General features: G+C 34.6%; 1 protein-coding gene across 1 annotated transcript in view; it reads right to left on the reverse strand.

The window, feature by feature from the left end:
* Window positions 1–22,298, reverse strand: part of LOC143222307 (uncharacterized) — a 188,539-nt gene that overhangs the window by 66,509 nt on the left and 99,732 nt on the right. Inside the window, 1 exon segment of the mRNA XM_076448661.1 lies at window positions 13,670–13,885. Coding sequence (XP_076304776.1) covers window positions 13,670–13,885 — 216 coding nt within the window.

The raw sequence follows: 22,298 nt of genomic DNA on the forward strand, positions 1-22,298 counted from the left end.
AATTTGCACATTACTGACGGTAGGTAGTGAAGTAACTAATTTTCTTTATCGAATGGTTAAAACTGATAATACTTCTATGATCACAATTTTTAACGTAGTAGTTCCTCCAGTAAAATGATTCTAAAACTGTTCTACGTGTATTTCTACGAATACGCGAAAATCTGTGGAAAGATAAAGAAAACGGTAAACTCTAAGCCTCAAAATCGGAGGCAATCTCATTGAGTTATCTTTTGTTTTTCTGTTTTGAATTTCGCGCAAAGCTACACGAGGGCTATCTGCGCTAGCCGTCCCTAATTTAGCAGTGTAAGACTAGAAGGAAGATAGCTAGTCATCACTGCCCACCACCAACTTTTGGGCTACTCTTTCACCAATGAATAGTGGGAGCGACCGCAACTTTATAACACCCTCACGGCTGAAAGAACGAGCATGTTTGGTGTGATAGGAATTTAAACCCGCGACCCTAATGCCTTAACCTCATGGCCATGCAGGGCCGATAGTTATCAAAGTATTTCTCAAGTTTATACTTAATGTTTTCGTTTTCTTGAGTCACCTTGGAATCATTATTTATTTATTCAACTTTTCATTAATAAAAGTTTTTTTATGACATACTGTGTGCTTCATGGATACGCTGTTTATTGAAGGGTACTCGGCATGAAAAAGTTAGAAACTATTACTGTACACGCAGACAAGCATTAACACTAAAACCAACACCTCGATCAGATCTTTACTCTCAGGCTCAGTTTTCTCTATCAATTATAATAATCTTCTCAGAGATTCTCTACGTTACTAGTTTCATCTCTTAACCAACCATTAAACAGAATAAACCTGTGCATTTGACCAGACTTGGTCAAAGCTATTTGATTTTGTGAAATACCTATCAAGTCAGCCATTTTCTTAATAACAACTACCGCACAACAAGAAATGTGGGAAGAAGCAGTCTAGTAAGATCTTGTACGAGTTGTAAACCAAAATAGTATTAGTTATTAAAACAAAATGGCCACGCTGCGTTACGGTACAATGCTTAATAAATCTAAAATCGTATTTTTGTTTGTTTCAATGCTTCTCTCCGAAACTGAAAGTTCTCGTGCACCGTTATTTTTTCTTCACAAAAATCCTCGTGTTTCTTCTAAAAAGGAAAAAAATCTTATTGATTTTAGATCAGAGTGAATTAATAAAAAGTTATTATAAATTTATATAATAAAAAGAACCTCAGTTGCACAGCGGTAAGATTTATAATGCAAGAAACCAGGTTTCTATAGCCTTGTTGGGCACAACATAGCTTTGAGTTTAACTACAAACAATTGCACAAGAACACATCTTCCAATTTTTCTATGTTTTAAAGAAGGTAGAAATTTCAATTTCTAAAATCAAATCATTTGAATGATTGCGCTTTTAAAATTCAACGAAACTACATAAACATTATGTCGTATTGACAATAAGCTTTTGTATAAAATGGCTTTTAGGCCCCATGATTTCCAATAAAACTAATTTATTCTTATTTCGCGTGTTTTCTTGCATCCTATAAAATATTAGGTAGGTGGTAACATTTTGTCTCTGTTCTACCAAATAATCGATCTAAATAATAATAATAATTAAATAATTAATTTTATTTCATTTATTGACGAAAAACGAGCAGTTTAAAAGCTAAAATGCGAAGTGGCACTTCTTAGGTAGAACACATAACACGCTACACCATCGGTGTCCAACAGTTTTCTTTTCATAATCGTCAAAATTGTGGTGAACATTTTAACATTTTCGCCACATGACAAAAAACAAAAGTGTTTTTATAGATATCGAAGGGTAGAAAAATGCCTAATAATGTATTAAATTATTTATTGACAGAATTACTTAATTTAAAAAAAAAATAGTATAAGTAAAACACAAATTCGTTACATGTCAAAGCGGTTTCGCCACATGCCGAGTGGCGACCGTGTTGGACACAGTGGCGTTATACAGTTCTTACTGATGTAGCAAAGATAACTGCATTATTACATCAGTTTACTCCAACTTAGGGTAAAAAAACAATAACAAAACTGAGCAATATTACCATACCAGTAACTGACACTAAAGACACCTTTGGCTGGGCCTAACCGTTCTATCGATTTCACAGCACCACAAGCTACATCTTAACAACTGTGTACTGGGATGGTACAACTGGTAACTGTTGTTGAACAGAGGTTGCTATGGAGTTACAGGTCTATGACGTCAAACAGCTGGTCAATAATTCAGTGCAAGCTTTATCAGCTCTGGTCTTACTGAATAATCGCACCACGTTAAGTTTCCGTAGGCAGTTTTGTACTTTTTTTTTATCTAAACTCAAACAATTTCCGAATACATGATTTAATAATATCGAACGTCAACACGATCCAAGACGCTAAAAGGTTAACATATATACGATGTCCCAGAACAAAATAAATGAAACCAGGTTCTATTCAATTATCTTCACTGAAATCACACAGCCGTTAACGATTACTGACAATGCCGCAGATTGAGATTTACGATGTTTATAGACATCTGGCATAGTATCATGTACAGGAACACAGCCTCTGATGTAGGTACTGGTATTACAAATGGTGTTTACTTGTGAAGATTTGATATAGAACTTTCGGCTGTTCCAGAGGTATACTAAATCCTCTCACTGTTCATTTCACCATTCACCAAGTTTTTCATTCACTTCAATTTTCTTTTGCTACTTCCTTATTACCCCTTTTCGTAATTCGTTTATTATTTCCTTTGAGAAAATGAAAACATTCCAGAATAAAAGAAAATATTGAAAATTGAAGAAATGTAAATACGAGATTTCTTGAGAATTTTATTCTTTTGAAAGGTAACCATTTTGTAGAGCTTTCAGGACAAACGAAATAAATGCCACTCGTGGTGCGGGTATTTTTGCTAATCTTTTGTGCGCTTTGTCGTGTGCTTATTCCTAAGTTACATAAAGATCAAAAGTGAAAATAAAACGCATATTTTGATTTCGCTTACTAATAAATTCAGTTGCTTCTGTGCTTACACTTGCATACTCTTAAAACTTTCACTATAGTGGGAGAATACGCGAGTTCTATTTACAAGTAAATTCGTTAAAGAAAACAAGTTCTATAAATATTCTAATAATTTAGATTACAAAATTACTGAGGTTCGTAAGAGAATCATATAATTACAGAAAAATAAATAATTTGGACAAATACTACGGGATTTGTTCACCGTATGTCTTGATGATATAGGTAGGAATATCGCTTTGTCCGTTTTCTAATGGCTGATAAAGTTAACAATTTTACAAACTTCGTTTTACGTTACGTACGTTTAGCAAGTAAAGTACTTCTTGTATTCTGAACCTTAACTTGGGCTAAAAATACACACATAAAACAATTCAAAGTGCTTACCCAGTTTTGGCTTTTTTAATTATAAATTAGAACAGCTAAAACTTGGGCCGAGAATAAAAAATTCTGAATGACGTGGAAATTACAAGTTTTTGAAAGCGACACAACTAACTGGCATTTTCAACGTAATAGTCAGACAAAGAGAGGGCAATTATCCAATAGCACCTGTAGCCTCAAGTGTTCTGACTCTCACTGCTATAACGCGCCCACTACATCTGAAAGTGCGAAGTATGTTTAGCGTCATCGCGTCTTGAACCTCAGACGCAGCCCGACACGCTTACTCAGAGTGATTCTTTTTAAAATAATGAGTACATGTTTGATTTTAAAATTTACTCTAATACTCTAATCATTCAAAATATGTTTGATAAAAAATATTAAGTTCTCGGCAATTTAAAGATATAATCTGTAACTAGCTATCAACTATCAACCATTTCAAATAAATATCAGCAACTGATAATTGATGAATTCTCCTAAAAATAAATTTCAAACAAGTTAGTTTGCAAATAAGAACAAGTTTGTGTATTATGAGTATGGAAGATATGAAGAAATAAATTCATTAATAAAGGTTACGTTACGAAGTTTAAGTGATTCGTCGCAAAGACAAAAAATAATAAACGTAAAAGTGACAGAGGCCAAACTTTCCTACAAGTCACGTATGTATACTGTATGTTAAAAAGTCTTAAGGGGAATGAAGATTAATAGATCTCTCCTAAATTCCACAGATCTTACCAAAACTTAAACAAATTTGCAGATACATAATATTAAGTGTTCATGTATTTACAGATTGCACACCTAACGTAAAAAAAGGAGCTAAAATAATCGAACAGAATAACACTGGCCGCCCATACGGATAATTATACCAACGTTCTACAACTAAATCTTCAGAATAGCCACAATTATTATTTTCAAATCAATAAGCATGATTAAACCTGGAGTTTTCACATGCTAATTTGTTTTTCAAAATTAAAACCAATCTATGTTTGTTTACATATTAATATAACTTAATCCAAATGTAGTACTACATTTGTTTAAATTTTTGTTATGGTTCCTGCTGTTTAAAAATGCCATTAAACAGCACTTACAACACGAACTAGGTCACAGAAGACAGAAACCAAAGACCTTGATCAATCTCAAACACAACCTACTGTACTCTAGTATTAAATAATAGATAATCTTAAACACAACCTACTGTACTCTAGTATTAAATAAGATAATCTTAAACACAACCTACTGTACTCTAGTATTAAATAAGATAATCTTAAACATAACCTACTGTACTCTAGTATTAAAGAATAAAATAAAACAGGGTTGTTGTTATTGTTTTTCACATCTAATAGCATGAACCATTGTTTCAGAGAAAATACTATTTTCTCTAAGGTCAGAGCAGAGCATTTAGCGTACAAGCTAATATACATATTTGATATTTGTTAAAAGACGGCGTATTGGAAAGGTAAAACTGCGGATTATACTATTTAGAGGCCAAGATCCGAAAGCTTCTTAGGTAAGGTGACTGAGAAATGGAATCGATTTCTCGATAAAGTCGATGCTTTGTTAGTGATTTTTGTTTTGCTTTGTCGGGACGATCAGTTATAAAACTGTGATATAAGATTTCGTTGTCAATTATACCTTATTTGTCTAGCATGGTATATGATAAAACAACGGATAACTTTAAAACAGTTTGTAAACCAGTTGTTACTAGACACAAGTCTTCGTAAACACACGATATAACGTAGATATATTATTTTTATTTGCGTTTTACATACTAACAAATATACTAAAGAAGAGATTGCATAAGATTATATATATATTCGTGTCCGATAATAACGTTTTGTTAACAGCTAAGAAAGTTTACTTGGGGTTTACGGCAACAAGGTTTCCAAGGTTTCGTGGTTCGCGGCCCGTCACTCAGCGTTATCTGTAACACAAAATTTTAATTATTATATGTAATGTTGCTATTGCAGTCGGTCTTTACCTGACATTAAGGTTTATTAAACAGATGTGAGGTTTCTGTTGTAACTATCTGTTGACATATTTGACTAAACATTTTATTCATAACCACTGATTTAAGTTTAAAATTTTTCACCCGGTGAAAATGAACTAGTCCTAGTGACTCAACGTGAACAGAGAGATTACACGCAAATAGGTTATTGTTTAGATTTACACTTAAATCCAGAAATGCATCACATAGCATCGTTTGGATGTCTTTCTTATGCACAGAATATGTCAATATTTCTTAAATTGTAATGAATATATAATATATACACATTATTATGTCAACGTTTCTTGGTACAAGTTGAGAGAACAAGTACATACACGACCATAAAGAATTATCTTTGTTTTGTGAATTTCGCACAATGGTACATGAGGGTTATAAGGGCTAGCCGTTCGTAACTTAACAGAATAAGACTAGAAGGAAGGTAGCCCTAACCTCCGGGCACTTTCAGGCAATTTTCTTTAATTTGTTTGTTTGTTTGTTTTAGAGCAAAGCCATATTGGTATGCTGTGGTCACCGTGGAGAATCAAGTCCTACATTTTAGCGTTTTAAGTCGTCAACTTACTGAATAACGTTAGTTGTTTCGAAGTAACATAGGGTGAAATAAAAAAAAAACACACGCTTCTTTCAATCCACTTACAGATAACACGAGGGCTATCTGCCCTAGCCATCCCTAATTTAGCAGTGTAAGATCAGAGGAAAGACAGCTAGTTATCACCATAAACTGTTGGGCTATTATTTTACCAAATAATAGTGTGATTGATGGGGACTTTATAACGCCCCCACGGCTGAAACGGCAAACATGTTTGGTGTGATGGGGATTTGAACCCGCAAATCAAGCACCCTTACCACCTGGTCATGCCAGATCAAGAAACGTTTGTTCGTTGAGCAGTTTACAATAGTACGTAAAAATATTCTGTTTAGAATTTTCACTTAAGCTTCGAGCCGATACCCTAGAGGGAAGGCAGCTAGATAGCAACATACACCGCCAACTCTTGGGCAACTATTGTTTGACTGAATAGTGGAAGTTCACATATTACTCTTCTAGTGCATCCAAAGACCCAAAGAGCGAGACACGTTTCTGCAGAAATGAGGCACGAATAACGAATTCTATAATTCAGTCTGAACGAGTTAACTTGTTGGGCCTGGCATGGCCAAGCGCGTAAGGCGTGTGACTCGTAATACGAGGGTCGCGGGTTCGCGCCCGCGTCGCACTAAACATACTCGCCCTCCCAGCCGTGGGGGTGTATAATGTGACGGTCAATCCCACTATTCGTTGGTAAAAGAGTAGCCCAAGAGTTGGCGGTGGGTGGTGATGACTAGCTGCCTTCCCTCTAATCTTACACTGTTAAATTAGGGACGGCTAGCACAGATAGCCATCGTATAGCTTTGTGCGAAATTCCAAAACAAACAAACAAGCTAACTTGTTACAAAGCCGCATTTCACTCAGTCTTATAGAATATTAATTTTCTTTCTGTAATATTTCGAGAAATGTATCTAGTTTTCTTTCGTCACATACATTTGTAGAATGAATTTCTCATTAAATGAGTAAATGTCACAAACGCTCATTATTTAAACGTTTGAATAGAATGTATGAAGGCGCTTATAAACCAGAACTCCAGCATTTTCTATACTGGAGTTGAAATGAAATGTTAAGTTATCGTATTTCAACACAATATCTATGACACTGTATAGTACATTTTCAAATGTATTTTACTTTTGCAAGGAAAACAAAAACGGAGTTTTTAATGCAAACGTCACAGTATGCGCACGTGGGTTAAGCATTCATAACAGTGGCTCCCTAGAATTCACGTACAGTCGTTCCTATTTGTAAATTCTGACCAGAGAGAGAGAATCAAACAAGCAGTATCCACAGTCATAAGTACTTTATCCGGATCTTTGAACCGAATAACAGGTTTGACTGTCACTTTTAGAACATGCCCACACCGCGTAGTGTATTCAACAGGTCATGTCCCAAGCCCTCGGCCCTTCGATCCGTGATCCAACAAACTAGTCATTATACAACGGTCAACATCCGAATAGGGGGAGAAAAAATAAGTGAAAAAGCAATTCCTTTAGATAAAATAATAATAATAATAATAATTGGGATTTTACGCAGAAAGAAGTTATTAGATAGTAAAGAGGTAACAAGTTGAAGCAGAGAAAACTCCAGATATCTTTAGACGGAGAGAAATACTGAAAAATAAAGAACCGGACGTTCTCTTATAGGGAGAAGTATAAGTGTACTTATGTCTAGTAATTTATTCATGTATAGACGTATAATTGGGCACCAATGAACTAATGTCCAGTATTGTATTGGTGTATACTGTGTAAAATAAAAAAAAATATATCGAAAAGTGACGTGAATTCTGATTCACAAAAGAATTCCAATCCATTACAATATATACATATCGTAAAAACAGCAGTACGAAGAGAACCGGATATCGTCGAACAATACGAGTCGTGTACATAAATAAAATGGAACAAGTTTACATCAACGGTCAAAACCTGAGAGAACACCTGTAACATAATGTGCCTGGGGAACCAGTGATTTCGCACAGAGAGAACTAGAGAAATGAACAGCAAATTTTGATTGGTGTAGAAGGCTACGTACTCTGAAAAAACCTGAAATTTTCAAGTAAAGCAAGTTACGTACATAAAGACAGTATGCTGCGTTACTTAAAGGAAACAGAAGGAAACAAAAATAGAGGTTCTTGTCTGGAGAAAAATGCAATATCTCAAATGAGGAGCATTACGCACACAGAAGGTACTTAACGCTTTATTGGGTCTTCCCTCCTCTCTCTTCCCCATTACCTTCCGATCAGAACAAGTTACGTTAGTTTCTGCAGTGACCTTTAAAACAGGAGAAGTGTATTAACAACATGCTCATTTTATTGCACCTGGAGAGGTTAATGAACATCACGAACTGGAGAAAACTACATTATTAAATGACAATAACGTTCGGTGTTGACTTACTCATGAAACAAAAGAGCAGTAAGTTGCAAGTTTAATTTGTTTGGCATGGACGAAAAAAACTGATATTCATAACTGACTCATCTTAGTATTCTTGATTAAAGTAACACATAAGAATGAAGAAAATTAAAACTCGTGTACAATCTCTCAAGGTTTGTATACGAGTTAAACGACTCCAGGTATGTGTCCGGCGATACTGCGATACCCAGAACACTACAATTCGTTACGAACTCACAGTTTCCAGCCTTTTAACGCAGAACTTTAATTAATCTCATTTTAAAATGAACTTGCGTCTCATAAAATTCCTAAAAATGCGACTGCAGCCACTGATCTTAACGTAAGCCACCTAGAACAAATACCGACGATTATTTATACTCGAAAAGTACGGTGTTTCTCACGGTAGCGTGACGGCATCAATTTGTTTCCAGAAGGGTAGGGGGGAATAAGGCAAGACAAAGTTGTTTGTTGCCTTCCTGGGTCTACTTGACGCCACCTTACCACGTTACTTATAACTAAAACTATGGGTTCTGAAAGAATAAGAGAAACCTGACACTACTAACCATGGTAGCATAGATGACCTTGTAGCTCCGACTCCCAAATTAAGAGCCCGTGCTTCGACGTAAGGTCTGGCGCCTTTAACCATGGTAACAGCTACATCATAGGTAAGCTCGTGTTGTAGCTCTGCATACCTTCATATTGATTATTTTACTTATTAAGGCCAAAATTATTATTTCATAAACGAGAGGTCGCCACTCTTCTTCATTTTTAATTTTATTTCAGTGTTATCAAGCAGTGCAATATACATAGGATTTCAAAATTAGTTATATGCTGAGACTGATTTAATTAATTAAATGGTTGCGTAACTGAAATTCAATAACTTATTACATAATTGATAATGATTAAGTTGTTGCATGATTATAAATGGTTTAAGTATCTGAATATCAGTATTTATTGAACAGCAAGGGAGATTACTTGCTCTCAATAAACATTTCCTGAGAATTACAAATAAAAATATCACCCCCCATAGAATTATTTATCAATTTTAATAAAACTGAAAATTCCGCGACAGAAACTATTACCACTTATATTGGTAATACTGCGATACTCTCAGACTCTGTGATTTCCCTTCGACTGGCCGAGAGGAAGCCACATAATCATTGGAAGTTTAAGACATGTTGAAAATCTGAATTATTTTATCCCTGAATGAGTTGAAAACAAAGAAAGAGGTTGGACATGATGAACAACACAGTAACAAAAAAAAAAAATCTTTACTCTCAACAAACGGTCTAATTTTAAAACAAATGTACTGTGTGGCGCCTTTACTGGAAACTTCTCAGACAGTAATTATAGAGTAGAATTTAAACAAGGTAGATATTTATTCTGTAGCAAGAAAACATGACATTATATACTAAAACAACATTGACGTTCTTATCCGCACGTACTCGCTATCCACGTGACTTATGGTCACTCTCACTCCCAAATAAAGAGCTATGTACCATCTTCCACCTTTCCTTTGGAAATATCACCGCCTATTTATATAAAGTATATTTTATATTACAAAAGCCTTTTCCATTAAAACTATATGCAAAACTCTAACTGAATGAATTAGTTCCGCACGTAAGTAATGCGACAGTGATTCAGTGGCTCCCATGGTTTATATTTTATAGCTACATAGACAATGTGCACTCGAGACATTTTATATTAAATAACCCCTTATTTAATATAAATACGAAACGCATAGTATGTCTACACATCCCAGTATCATATGAACCCATAGTTTCTAACTTATTAACACAGAGATTTCGTTAATCTCATTTAAAATACTCTTGTGCTTTATAAACAGTGCCTAAGAAAATCTTAAAATATATTTCACACAGTGGCCTGCTCATCAGAAAGAGGGGTCCGGCATGGCCAAGCGTGTTAAGGCGTTCGACTCGTATTCCGAGGGTCGCGGGTTCGAATCCCGATTGCACCAAACATGCTCGCCCTTTCAGCCGTGGGGGCGTTACAATGTGACGATCAATCGTTGGTAAGAGTAGCCCAAAAGTTGGCGGTGGGTGATGATGACTAGCTGCCTTCCCTCTAGTCTTACATTGTTAAATTAGTGACGGCCAGCGCAGATAGCCCTCGAATAGCTTTGCGCGAAATTCAAAACAAACAATCAGAAAGAAGAAAAACTATTCTGTATGTATGGATATATCAGATACCATTCTTCAACTATAGAAGAAGTGGACTAGCCATATTCTTGGGAGGGGCGGTCCCAAGTTCCAAAAATGAGCGCCATTGGTACCAATCATTCGCCTAAGTTCTTAAAATCACAAATAATTACCTGAACCGTATTATCCAACCTACTCCTCCAGAGTCAGGTGTTCCCTAAAATAACCACAGTGGGTGTGAGAGCTACTCACCCAGTTCCTGGCGACCAAAAATATCCTATTATAATAAGGTCCTTTTCCAAAAAAAAAACAAACAAACAAAAAATAACAATAAGAGAAATTATAACGCCACGAAAAATAAACGGATAAAATCAGCCAAACCATCTTCTCTCCAGAACAAATATAATGATTTAGTACATCACTAAAGTACTACTAAACAATATAAGTACATATCATAACTGTGAATTTCATGGTCATTCCACTGCGAAGCTTTATAACTGATATAAATGAAAATGTTTAAGACTATACTTGCAAAGTTGAATCCAGTTTCATCAATACGTGAACAAATTCAAACTCAACTTTTATTTCTACTTTAACACCTTGAAACTTTTCTCATCTAGTTTAAGATCGACTGGATCTTCATACAATTAATTTTGAAACAAGGAATTGGATGTAAACGTTTTGATTTTCAGATAAGATAAAATATTTAACTACAGAAATTATAGAAATGAAATAAAAACCCTATAACACGAGCGTTTTCTAAAGGTGAACCTTTCTTCTTCAGTTTGCCCTCGAAGAAGAGGGATCCACCTTGCGAAAACGTTCGGGTTATAGATTTTTTATTTCATTTCTATCGAGACTTCTTTAACTTACGTGTTTTTCTAACATCGTGAATACAGACATTATAAATTAGTAGTGACTTGAGTTCTCAATACAAACACAGCAGCTTACGTTATTGTGTACTTAACAAGTATAAAATTCTGCGTATTGGGAGGGAAAACGTCTACAGGGGTGAATAAGCAAAAGTGGTCTAAGTGGTTCAAACCACACGTACATTTTGTTACAGAACAATCAGCGAAGAATAATAACATGTGATTCAATTTAGTGTTGACTAAGAAAGATTCCAGTTTATTTACAAACATGGCTTCTCTGTATTCTGGCTCAGAAAACCCCTGATTTTAGCGTTATAAATCCGTGGCCTTACCGCTGTACCAGCGGGGGACATATTAGAAAAGAGAGCAACTCTTCTGTGTGTGTATCCAGAGTTCGTGACAAAAGAATTGCTGGCCACATAAAGAAGCAAACACGCCTGCATTAGCCCTGACCCAAGGGCCAGATTAGGGTTATTCACAGCTGGATAGATCCTGTTCAGGTCGTTTTTATTTGTACAAAAGTTTTACGTGAACAAAAACTTATTCATATTGCGAGGTAAAAAAATGGGTAAAGATATAATATTTGCATGTTATTCATAGTTTCCTTCCTCTATTAAAGTAATCAAAGTATTTTTAAAACTTATTCTTGTGACCTGATGTATTAAGTCACTCCGATTCCTTTTCCAAATCAACACCAACCACCCAATTAACCTGTGAGCTACTACGACTAATACGGTGTATGAGAAAAATCTATGAAGAAAAAAAAACACGCTTATGTCCCATATTTTTTTAAGATGAAACACCAAATATTGTTTGTTAATATTTTTTTACGGTAGTGTTGTTTTACAAAGTTACACCTTATTAACATGAATGTGTATTCTCTAATAACCATCGACCTAACCAACGTATAGCAGATAGTGTTGAGTCTTGCACTTAGAAACTAGTTAAAACTAATACAGTGGACACCAAGTTGAATACTCACACGTACAAACTAAATAATTTTAATATGTTGAATATCCTTAGAAACCCTTCATGAGCTTTTAGCACAACATTTATTACAGTGACCAATGTGTCTAAACATCATTTGAAGGTATTACACTGTCAAAACGTTATTTACTATACTCATTGATACTATCGGATGAAAGCATTCCATTTGAATATTACTTGTAGATACTACTTGATACTAAAACAGATACTGTGTATATTTTATTTACAGAAGATACTCTGTGTACTAACACAATGATCCTGGTTAACCTAAGTACTGTTTCATACGGATAACCCTATAACCATTCTTTGGGTCACACGCTATTAATAACTAATTTTCAATAAAACTGCCAATGAAATGGTGTTCACACTGTTAAGAGTATGTTCAATGATCACAAACACCGAGAACAGGGGGTGTCCTCTCAGCCCTTGACAGTGATAAGACAATGCAAGAAGTTACCTCTCCAGTTTATTCACAGCCTTGTGTGTGTTTCTTAATGTAGATTTATTCTAAAAACTAGATAAACATCTGATATCTTAATACGTTGTTATAAAGAAATGTCTCGTTATGTAGTATTTTCCTAATGAGAAAGTGCTTAATTACTTTTGAGGAAATGTTTGAATATAACTGTTATGGCTGTGTTGACCACAAGTAAAATGTTAGTTTTAAAACCTTTAACCGCTAAGAAAAATCAGTATATTTGCTTAGAAAGTATTGCATACTATATGCTTCCTGAATAAGTGTTTAAACACAACTATTATGGCTATGTCAGTTATCTTGCTGAACAAAATGTTTGCTTCGATAACATGATGAAACATTACGTTTACTAGTTTGGTGAGAAGGAGTACAATGTTTCGTTGACGTTTCTTTAACAGCAACTTTGGATTACTTGACATGTTTTAGGGGGAAACAGAATCCGCTAGTGTTTTTGGATTATCTAGCATGATGATTCAGTGTTTATTAATTTTGACTATAGTGTTTTAAGCATTCACCAATTGACTTAAAGAAAACACTCACTTTACCGAAGTAATCTGTGTGACTCATACTAGTGGTGCAGCTATGGAAAGGAAGGGGGTTGCCATCTTGGAAAGGTTTGTTAAGATAATTCGGGAATATAAAAATCTCAATACCCACCACTCCCCAGCTGATGTAGCTAGTATGTGCATTACTGTTGTTTAAGGAAACTCGAAGATGAGTATTTCATGGATCTAACAAAAGGAGAGTTTCTGGCTTTGCCACTACTGATTCATACCGTAGGAACATTTGGCGGAAGACTAAATGTTACAGTCTAAAAATGTCCAAAAAACACTAACCTCTGTTTCTCACAAACTACACAGAGCCATTGCTTCCCGTCGTCTCTGTATTGCCTACACGACTTGCATACTCTCTTTTTGCAGGCTGGACAGAGGGCGCCACGATTGATTATTCGACCGAGCTCGGCTAGACAACGAGAACAAGCACGTGTGGAGTCCAGACCAGGTCGCAGAACCCCTCTCTTCCTGAGTCGCTGTATTTCTGTCCGCAACTGGCTGTTGAAAACAAAATGTTGTGAGAAAATATTGTTAGATTCAAGTACAACAGGTTTTTGACAATAAAAGGGGTAAAAAAAAAAGTGTTACTAAGACATGTAGGAAACGAATGTGTAATCTTGATTGAGCATTCATGCACATCTCACTTTCTTACAATCATTGACCTCGGAAAGTGGTTCAAATATATCCACCAAAGGTCAAGTCAATTAGTAAATGATGTTTAAGAATTTAAGTAAAAAACTTTGAAAATATCTGAATTTAAAATAACAAAACAATAATTTTGCACCTTTACTGAAGTTAGAACAAAGAAAGAACGATACAGGAGGCTAAATCTCTTATCATTGTTAAAAAATAAATGAACTCCGACTCTATCACATGTAGGTGGCACAGAAATAGCTGTATGGATTATCATCCTTTAGTTTCTGTAACAGCTGTATAGATTATCATCTATTAGTTTCTGTAACAGCTGTATAGATTATCATCCTTTAGTTTCTGTAACAGCTGTATAGATTATCATCTATTAGTTTCTGTAACAGCTGTATAGATTATCATCTATTAGTTTCTGTAACAGCTGTATAGATTATCATCTATTAGTTTCTGTAACAGCTGTATAGATTATCATCCTTTAGTTCCTGTAACAGCTGTATAGATTATGACTCTTTAGTAAGTACTCGTTTTGAATTTTCTGGATTTATCCTTTTTTCTGTGACGTCTCGTGAAAGAATTTCTAGAAGTTCTAAATAATGTATTTTCTTCCACACATAACATTCTAAAGCCAGGCATACACTACGTTTTACCAAGACCGACAACAAACGTTTATCGTTCTTTTATCCAACCATTCACACAGACTCCATGTTGTGTGTCGACAACTGAACCACATTAAAACTATAGGGCTCCGTCATCCGACTGAGCGAATTTTCTTTCCAGATGTTTACAGAATGTATTTTTCCCACGACGGAAGACACCTTCAGGCTATCTAGCGAGATACCTTACTCGAGATATGGGCGCAGGGCGTTCTCCGTTCCTATTTTGACAAGTAGCAACCCTAAACAAGACACTCCAAAAACATAAGCTGTTGTGTTTATTAACATAAAATCAATCATATTATCCCTCCGGAGATAAATGCGATACTCATGAGGTGGTACTTGACTCTCTCTACTAGAGAAACAGCAAATATTTCTGTTGCTTATGACTCTCAGCTCTCTATAACAGTTACTTAAAAAAAAAAGGTCCGTTCAACAATTATTTTCTGTTTAATGTTTAAAAAACGACAAGAGTACCACTTTAAGTAATAAAAATACAGCTTTGCTTTACCTTGTGAGCAGAATGCTGAATATTATGGTTTAAAAATAAGTGTTCGTTTTCAATTAAAGAAATCTGCTCCTCCTAGGAAAACTCAATCGTTTCATAAAATGGACATCACAGCTAGCAGCTCGAAAACTTACGACTAGAAATTATTGTCAAGATAATTACGGACGTAATGGGCGTTATTACTACATATACATATTGTATTTACTGATCAGTTTTAAAAGCCACTTGTCTTATTTTGATATATTAAAAAAATGAAGTTACAAAGTAAAACTATTAAACTAACCATTTAAAATAAACTATTATTAAACTATTAAACTAACTGATTAATACTTAAACAAACTAATTAACTAACTATTAAACTAATAAATAAATTAATTTTTTTATTTCTTTCCTCTTCCTGCCACTCTTAACTAGGGCTTATTTTAAGGGTATGGCTTATATTAAAACTATCCCCAAAAATCACACTAGGTCTTATTTTATGGGTAGGTCTTATTATCGGAGAAACACGGTATAAACATTTCTACGTGTATTTTATTTTTAATTCAAGAATGGAGAGAAACGCTGTGAAAGCGGTATTATCACTCTGAAAATATTAATGGTTGTTTACAGCTCTGTACACAACCAATTTCCTTTTCTTTATCATCTTAGGTATTTTATCCGATACATTAGACAAAAGCACGACAGAGCACATACTACAAAACACAAGAGAATGGTATGATAGGGCACGTCCAATACAACACTACCTTCCAAATCCTATTTATCTCTTTCTTTTCATAACTGGTTCGAATAGTTAAATGGCATTGTAATCCATAGGTAATGTGTTAGAAACTCACGTACTATTAAACCCGAAGAGATCTAAGACCGGTGTTCTGTCTCTTACAGATTGGTTTGTAAAGAATTTCGCGCAAAGCTACTCGAGGGCTATCTGCGCTAGTAGTCCCTAATTTAGCAGTGTAAGACTAGAGAGAAGGCAGCTAGTCATCACTACCCACCGTCAACTCTTGGGCTACTCTTTTATCAACGAATAGTGGGAATGACCGTTACATGATAACGCCCCCACGGCTGAAAGAGCGAGCATGTTTGGTGTGACGGGGATTCGAACCCGCAATCCTCGGATAACGAATCCAAGTGCCCTAACCACCTGGCCATGCCGGGCCATCTCTTACAGAAAGAAATATTTTCACATATATCCGTGTTTCTTGTCATTAATGCTTTTAAAACGACCTTTATATAACATACAATTGTTCTCAAGTAATATTATACTACATAAAACAAGGCACATTTTTATGTACTCCTTTTCAAAGGTAAAACAAATTCGAATAACGAATAAATAAATATAATACGACTATAATAATAGAAAGTTTTAAAGAGAGGAAAAAAATCATTTAAATATATAACGGTATTATAAACTAGCAATATTTTGTGCCGCACTTTTGTAACAAACTGTTATTTGATAATACAAGTTGCAACTAATCACATCTATACCTTTACCATCTCTCTATATTGAAACACGAGTAATTGTAAAATCCTGGAATTTAAGAATAAAAGTTTTGCTTCGTATTTCTCCGTCAAAACAAGAAACTGTCAACTTTTAGAACCTACGTTCTTTAAGTTCATTATCGAAAGCAAGCATGGTTAGCATTACTGTATCATAGATGTTTTACAAGTTTAGTAAAAAAGGGGGAATAGAGATAGTAAACAAAACAAACAAACAAAATACAAACATTATATTTAGGCCCACAACTAGGGATTTAAAAAAGTAAACAACCAAGGCTAGACATAGTGCCTACATTACCTTCCCAGCTACTAATACCTATTTAACTTCATGTCCACAATACTTATCAATTTCAGTATAACGAAGAACAATAGCGATTCAAGTAACGAAATAGATTTTTTTTTCACGTGGAGGTTTCCAATTAATACGCTCGAAAATGCCCAAGTTCTAGCTTCCAATTAATGCGCATTATAGGAAAACAAGATTTTTTGACGGCGGAAAGTGAAGGATTTAAAGAATTTCACAGCATGAAAGCAGTCGAATTAAGTTCACAGCTACTTTAAGTTTTTATTTTTTTGCAAAATTCCAAATTCCTGTGCGATCCTACGCTGTAGTAGATATAGCTTGCAATAATTTTATAGTGGAATCATAATACATACTTGTAGCTTGATCAAACTGTCAGCAGTTGTTGCCCATTCTCGCTTTCTTATTATTTTGTGATCCCTATTTGTAGATCAAGTATTTTGTATATTGGATTTTTAACACACAGCAATAGGCAAATATATTCCTCGAGTAAGACACAGTCCCCACTAGGCAATTATAAAATTTTACGAGTAGGAAAGCAACCTTTTCAGATGAAATAAATACGTATAAAAAATTACTTTATACAAAGCTTCGTATCTTTCAAAGTAATTATTTACTGAGTCAGGTGGCTTTGTGCCTGAGATTTCGTGCAAACATGTGTTTACCACGCGTCGGGTACAAAAACAGCAGCTCGGAACAACATCGTATCTATTATGTATTTATGATAGTGTAAATCAACTTTTTAACAGGTCATGGACATTTGCATCGCTTCAAATAATATATCTAAGTTTTGGTGCACAATACCCAAAATACCAATTTTGCTGTAGACTTATGAAACAATGATATTAATAATAGCATGAACAAACTGGCAAAATCTGATTTCTGTCTACAATCGTGAAATCACTCATTTTGCTTGTTATCAACGTTAGTCTTAACTACTGAAAGGGAAAGTTTTTCAATGTTGTTTCAAGAATAAGTGTGCTTTTAAGGTGATTTTTTCCCTAAACGTTCTATTGGAGTGCGACCCCTATTATAAAACACTGTTGGAGTTCATCACCGTAATCTCGTGAAGTTTTATAACACCAATACTTGTGCAGTTAACGACTCAGTTACGTATTCCAGCAACTACTAGTCATGTATTAACTAAAGTTAATAAAAACGTTCCCTTCAATATTCAATAAAAATACCAGTTGTGAAATGTAATAAAATATTTATTTTTGAATATTCAAATTTGACACTGTAGTCCCTAAAAGGTATCTATCGTACTTCACCACGGGAATCAAAGTAAACAACCTGCTTTATTCTGGGGTTTACTAAACTATAGTTTCACAATTACAGTTATTTCCGGTTTTTGATTTAAGCATTTGGAGTGATATTAATTAATATCTAATTATTCATGCTAAAGGTTAGTTTTTAACAATCATCATTAGAAACTGTTTCAAACTATTCCCCTGCAGCGAAAATGTCCGATCGAGATATAAATTAGGCCTCTATTTCACCTGTTCTTCACCGAAATTCACATTTAGATGGAAAAAATAAATTTAACGACTAAATAAGCTCACATACGAGCTCGTATTATTAAAAAAAGAAAATACTTTTGGGGGACTGGAGGATCCAACCTGGTGGTGAATGTACCAGATTCTACACAAAAGTTCACTCAATAAAAATGCTACTATTATACAAAACCTCATTATCTTAATACCCCCGAAAATAACCGATGAATGTACTCCAAATGCTTAATATGTGTTAACTCGTTTAGATTACATCAAAATCGATGATGCCACCTAAACCTCTCAGAACATGAGTTTCCGTCCTGTTAGTGGTACAGCTGTGCTGACTTCATTTATTTTTTCGACTTAAGCAGAGAAGTTTCCATCCCTCACTAATATATAAACTGGTTTTGATGGTCTTACAATAACACTTCAGTACAAATATTTTTTAGTCCATAATTATGCCCCCAAGGTTACAATGATTTTTATGATTTAACGAATGGCACCTGTTATTGGATTGGTTTTGCTAAGCACAAAGCTACACAATATGGTATGTGTGGTCTTTTAACCACGGGTATCAAAACCCGTTTTTAGTGCAGTAAGCCTGTTGACTTACCACTAAGCCAGCGAAGGGAGCACTTTTTTTCTGTTGAATTTCACTGAATTTGAAAATGTTTTACAATAGATATATTTATATAAGTTGGCTTCAAACAGTTAACAACTCTCCCTTTCTTAAAACACACACACTACGAGTAAGTTACGGGCCATCTTAAAATCAAATTTACTTTATTATTATTATTATTATTATTATTATTATAAGGGTTACTGTTACGTTTTTATCATCAGACATTTGAAAAATTACAAATAAGGGTTATCTTTGATTCACCGCCTCAATAATTTCACTTCTTAATACAATACTTTGGAAATTCCCCTGAATCTTTCTTCATTGTAAAGCGTGCTTTTAATGGAAGTGTCCGTATTTTAAATTTAGCCGTCCAGGAAAAGTATACATATATTTCCCCCCCCCACAACATTTACTCCCTCTAAAACGATAAAAAACAAAAAACAATATTTCTAAGTGATATATTTCAAATAAAATGTCATATAACAAATGATTAAACTTTACAGCTCTTTTGTCTACAAAATGGGCTATCTGTGCTCTACCCACCACGGGTATCGAAACCCGATTTCTAGCAGTGTGAGTCCGCAGACATACCGCTTTGCCACTAGGGATACATTCGTTCCGAAATCTTTCTATACGACAGAAGAATGATCAGGCACTTACAATATCTTGGTTTGAGGACAGTTACATATTTTATTTCTCTCAGTATTGTACTTTGAATGTTGCAGGTCTGTTTGTTCAACAGTGTTTCCTATTATTTTTTCCTTTTGGAAGGTGACTTTAATTTCGATATACGCATTGTCGTAACACTTTCCAACATAGCAGGATAACGTTTCGTCCAACAAACACAAACTGCGCATTACATCCATGCCTAGAGATATTACTTCCAGTGTAAAACTGCTAGCACTTTTTTTTTCATTTCTTTCAACTCTTCCTACTTCCGATAAACACTGTGATCGGGATCAATAACCTGTGCTCTTTAACACATACATACACAGTTATAATACTCAAATTAAGCATACAGTAAAACAAAGAATTTGGTATTTAATACGTGTGTGTATATATATAATGAACAAACATACATCGAATGTTCTTGTTTTGCAAATACTTGTACAAAGTTTTACTGTTGCTAATAACCAACTAACACAAAATATACTGTTGTGACTACATCCCACTGAAGGAGTGTTGTTGTTGTTGTTTTAACTCAGCAGACGATAAATAATTAAAGTTTACAATATCACACCATTTTAGTCAGTTGTCTTCACACAGCAAGCGGTAGAAAGCCACAAAGGGTACGACATTACACCATTTTAATAAGGTCATTCACTTTTTTCACTCAAAGAGGACAAAAAGCTACAAAATTTACGATACCACACAATTTTAGTCATCAGTTTTTCCCACAGCGGGCGATAAAGTTTACGATATCACACCATTTTAATAAGATAAAATTTTTTTCACTCAGAGGGCGATAAAAAGCTAAAACGTATACGATATTACACCATTTTAGGTCAAGGTTTACAGTATTATTGATATATAATACATATGTACATCGTTGTCCGGAAATGATGTCTAAAAAACTGTAAACTCGCGTTTTTGAGACACGAGTTTCGGCTACTGAAGTTATTTTCTCGTGGATTGTACTGTGTAAACTATTACTAAATTTATTCACTTTGTTTGGAAAACGTGGGAACAATATAGAGAATAACAAAATATAAATTTACGTATAAATAAAAAGATGCTAATAAATTTATTAACATGATTCCGACACCTTGTATATCATTATAATGGCTACCATAAGCGCAAGTTTGATCGATTTAATTTGACGCTAAAATAAGTACAGAATTTCTTGGAATATCACGGGAGAAACGTCCAACCCAAATGGAAACAGCATAATATATCTTGTCGTTACTCGGCGTTTCCTTAATTAACCGTTATTAGCTTGTAAAAAACCACATCGCGTCTGTTTAAAGAGGTGTTTTTTTTGCTACCTACCTCTGGGCTTGAGTCAATAATGCTAAAAAGTTAACAAATATTTATTGTACATATGAAGAACGATGTTTTTGTTTGTTCGTTTAGAGCAAAGCCAAGCTGGCCTATCTGCTGTGTCCATCGCAGGGAATCAAACCCTTGATTTTAAGGTTGTAAGTCCATGGATTTATCGCTGTCCCACCGGGTGACAGAAAACGATGTTTGTTAAGCTTGAAAAAAATGATTAACAAAGTTGGTTAATATGCTCATGAATAACGTTAAAACAAACAAAACTATGAAATCTTTTGTCAAGTTTAGCCTTATACAATTTAAGCATGCAATGTAATCTATCCAATATTTAAGTACTAGTGACTTACTGGAAGTAATGTGAAAAACTTAGTGATCAAGTGACATCATCTGTTGAGTAACATGTTTACTGTAAACTAATGTTGATACGCTACACGTATAAATAAATACAAATAACTATTATAATCTTAATTTTCGAAAGGTTTTTGCAAGATAACATTTAAGAATTTTTTAATTGTACAGTATAAACTGTTACTAAATTTATTCACTTTGTTTGGACAACACGGGGACGATATAGTAAAAGTAACTAATAATAATATAATTATAACTGCTTCAATTTTACAATTACCAGAGAACAGTGTTAATAAGTGCACAACATTTTCCTTGAAAATTAAGCCTCAACTTCTAACCTGTTTAAATACTTTCTTTTTTTCTTACAGTTAGTTATAATCTACCGAACTGAACGATTACATCAAGAAATGCAACATATAGATGAAATAAGAGTATTCATTCAAGAACCACACACAGAACAAAAAACGCAGGTTTATATTTATGTTTAGAAATTCTACCTTTCATCCATGTTCCAAACGAGCACACGCATCTACGATACCATTTTAAGCTATGGAAAGATATAGTTTTTCGTAGTTTTTTTAAGTAAATAGTTTGGTTTGTCTTGAATTTCGCGCAAAGCTACACGAGGACTATCTGTGCTAGCCGTCCCTAATTTAGCAGTGTAAGACTAAAGGGAAGGCAGCTAGTAATCACTACCCACCGCCAACTCCTGGGCTACTCTTTTACCAACGAATAGTGGAATTGACCGTAACATTATAACGCCCCCACGGCTGAAAGGGCGAGCATGTTTGGCGCGATGGGGAATATCAAATAAAAGCCAGTAACAATAAAAAATTTTGACCTTGA

Source organism: Tachypleus tridentatus, chromosome 8 (assembly GCF_004210375.1).
Source record: "Tachypleus tridentatus isolate NWPU-2018 chromosome 8, ASM421037v1, whole genome shotgun sequence".
Lineage (NCBI taxonomy): Eukaryota > Metazoa > Arthropoda > Merostomata > Xiphosura > Limulidae > Tachypleus > Tachypleus tridentatus.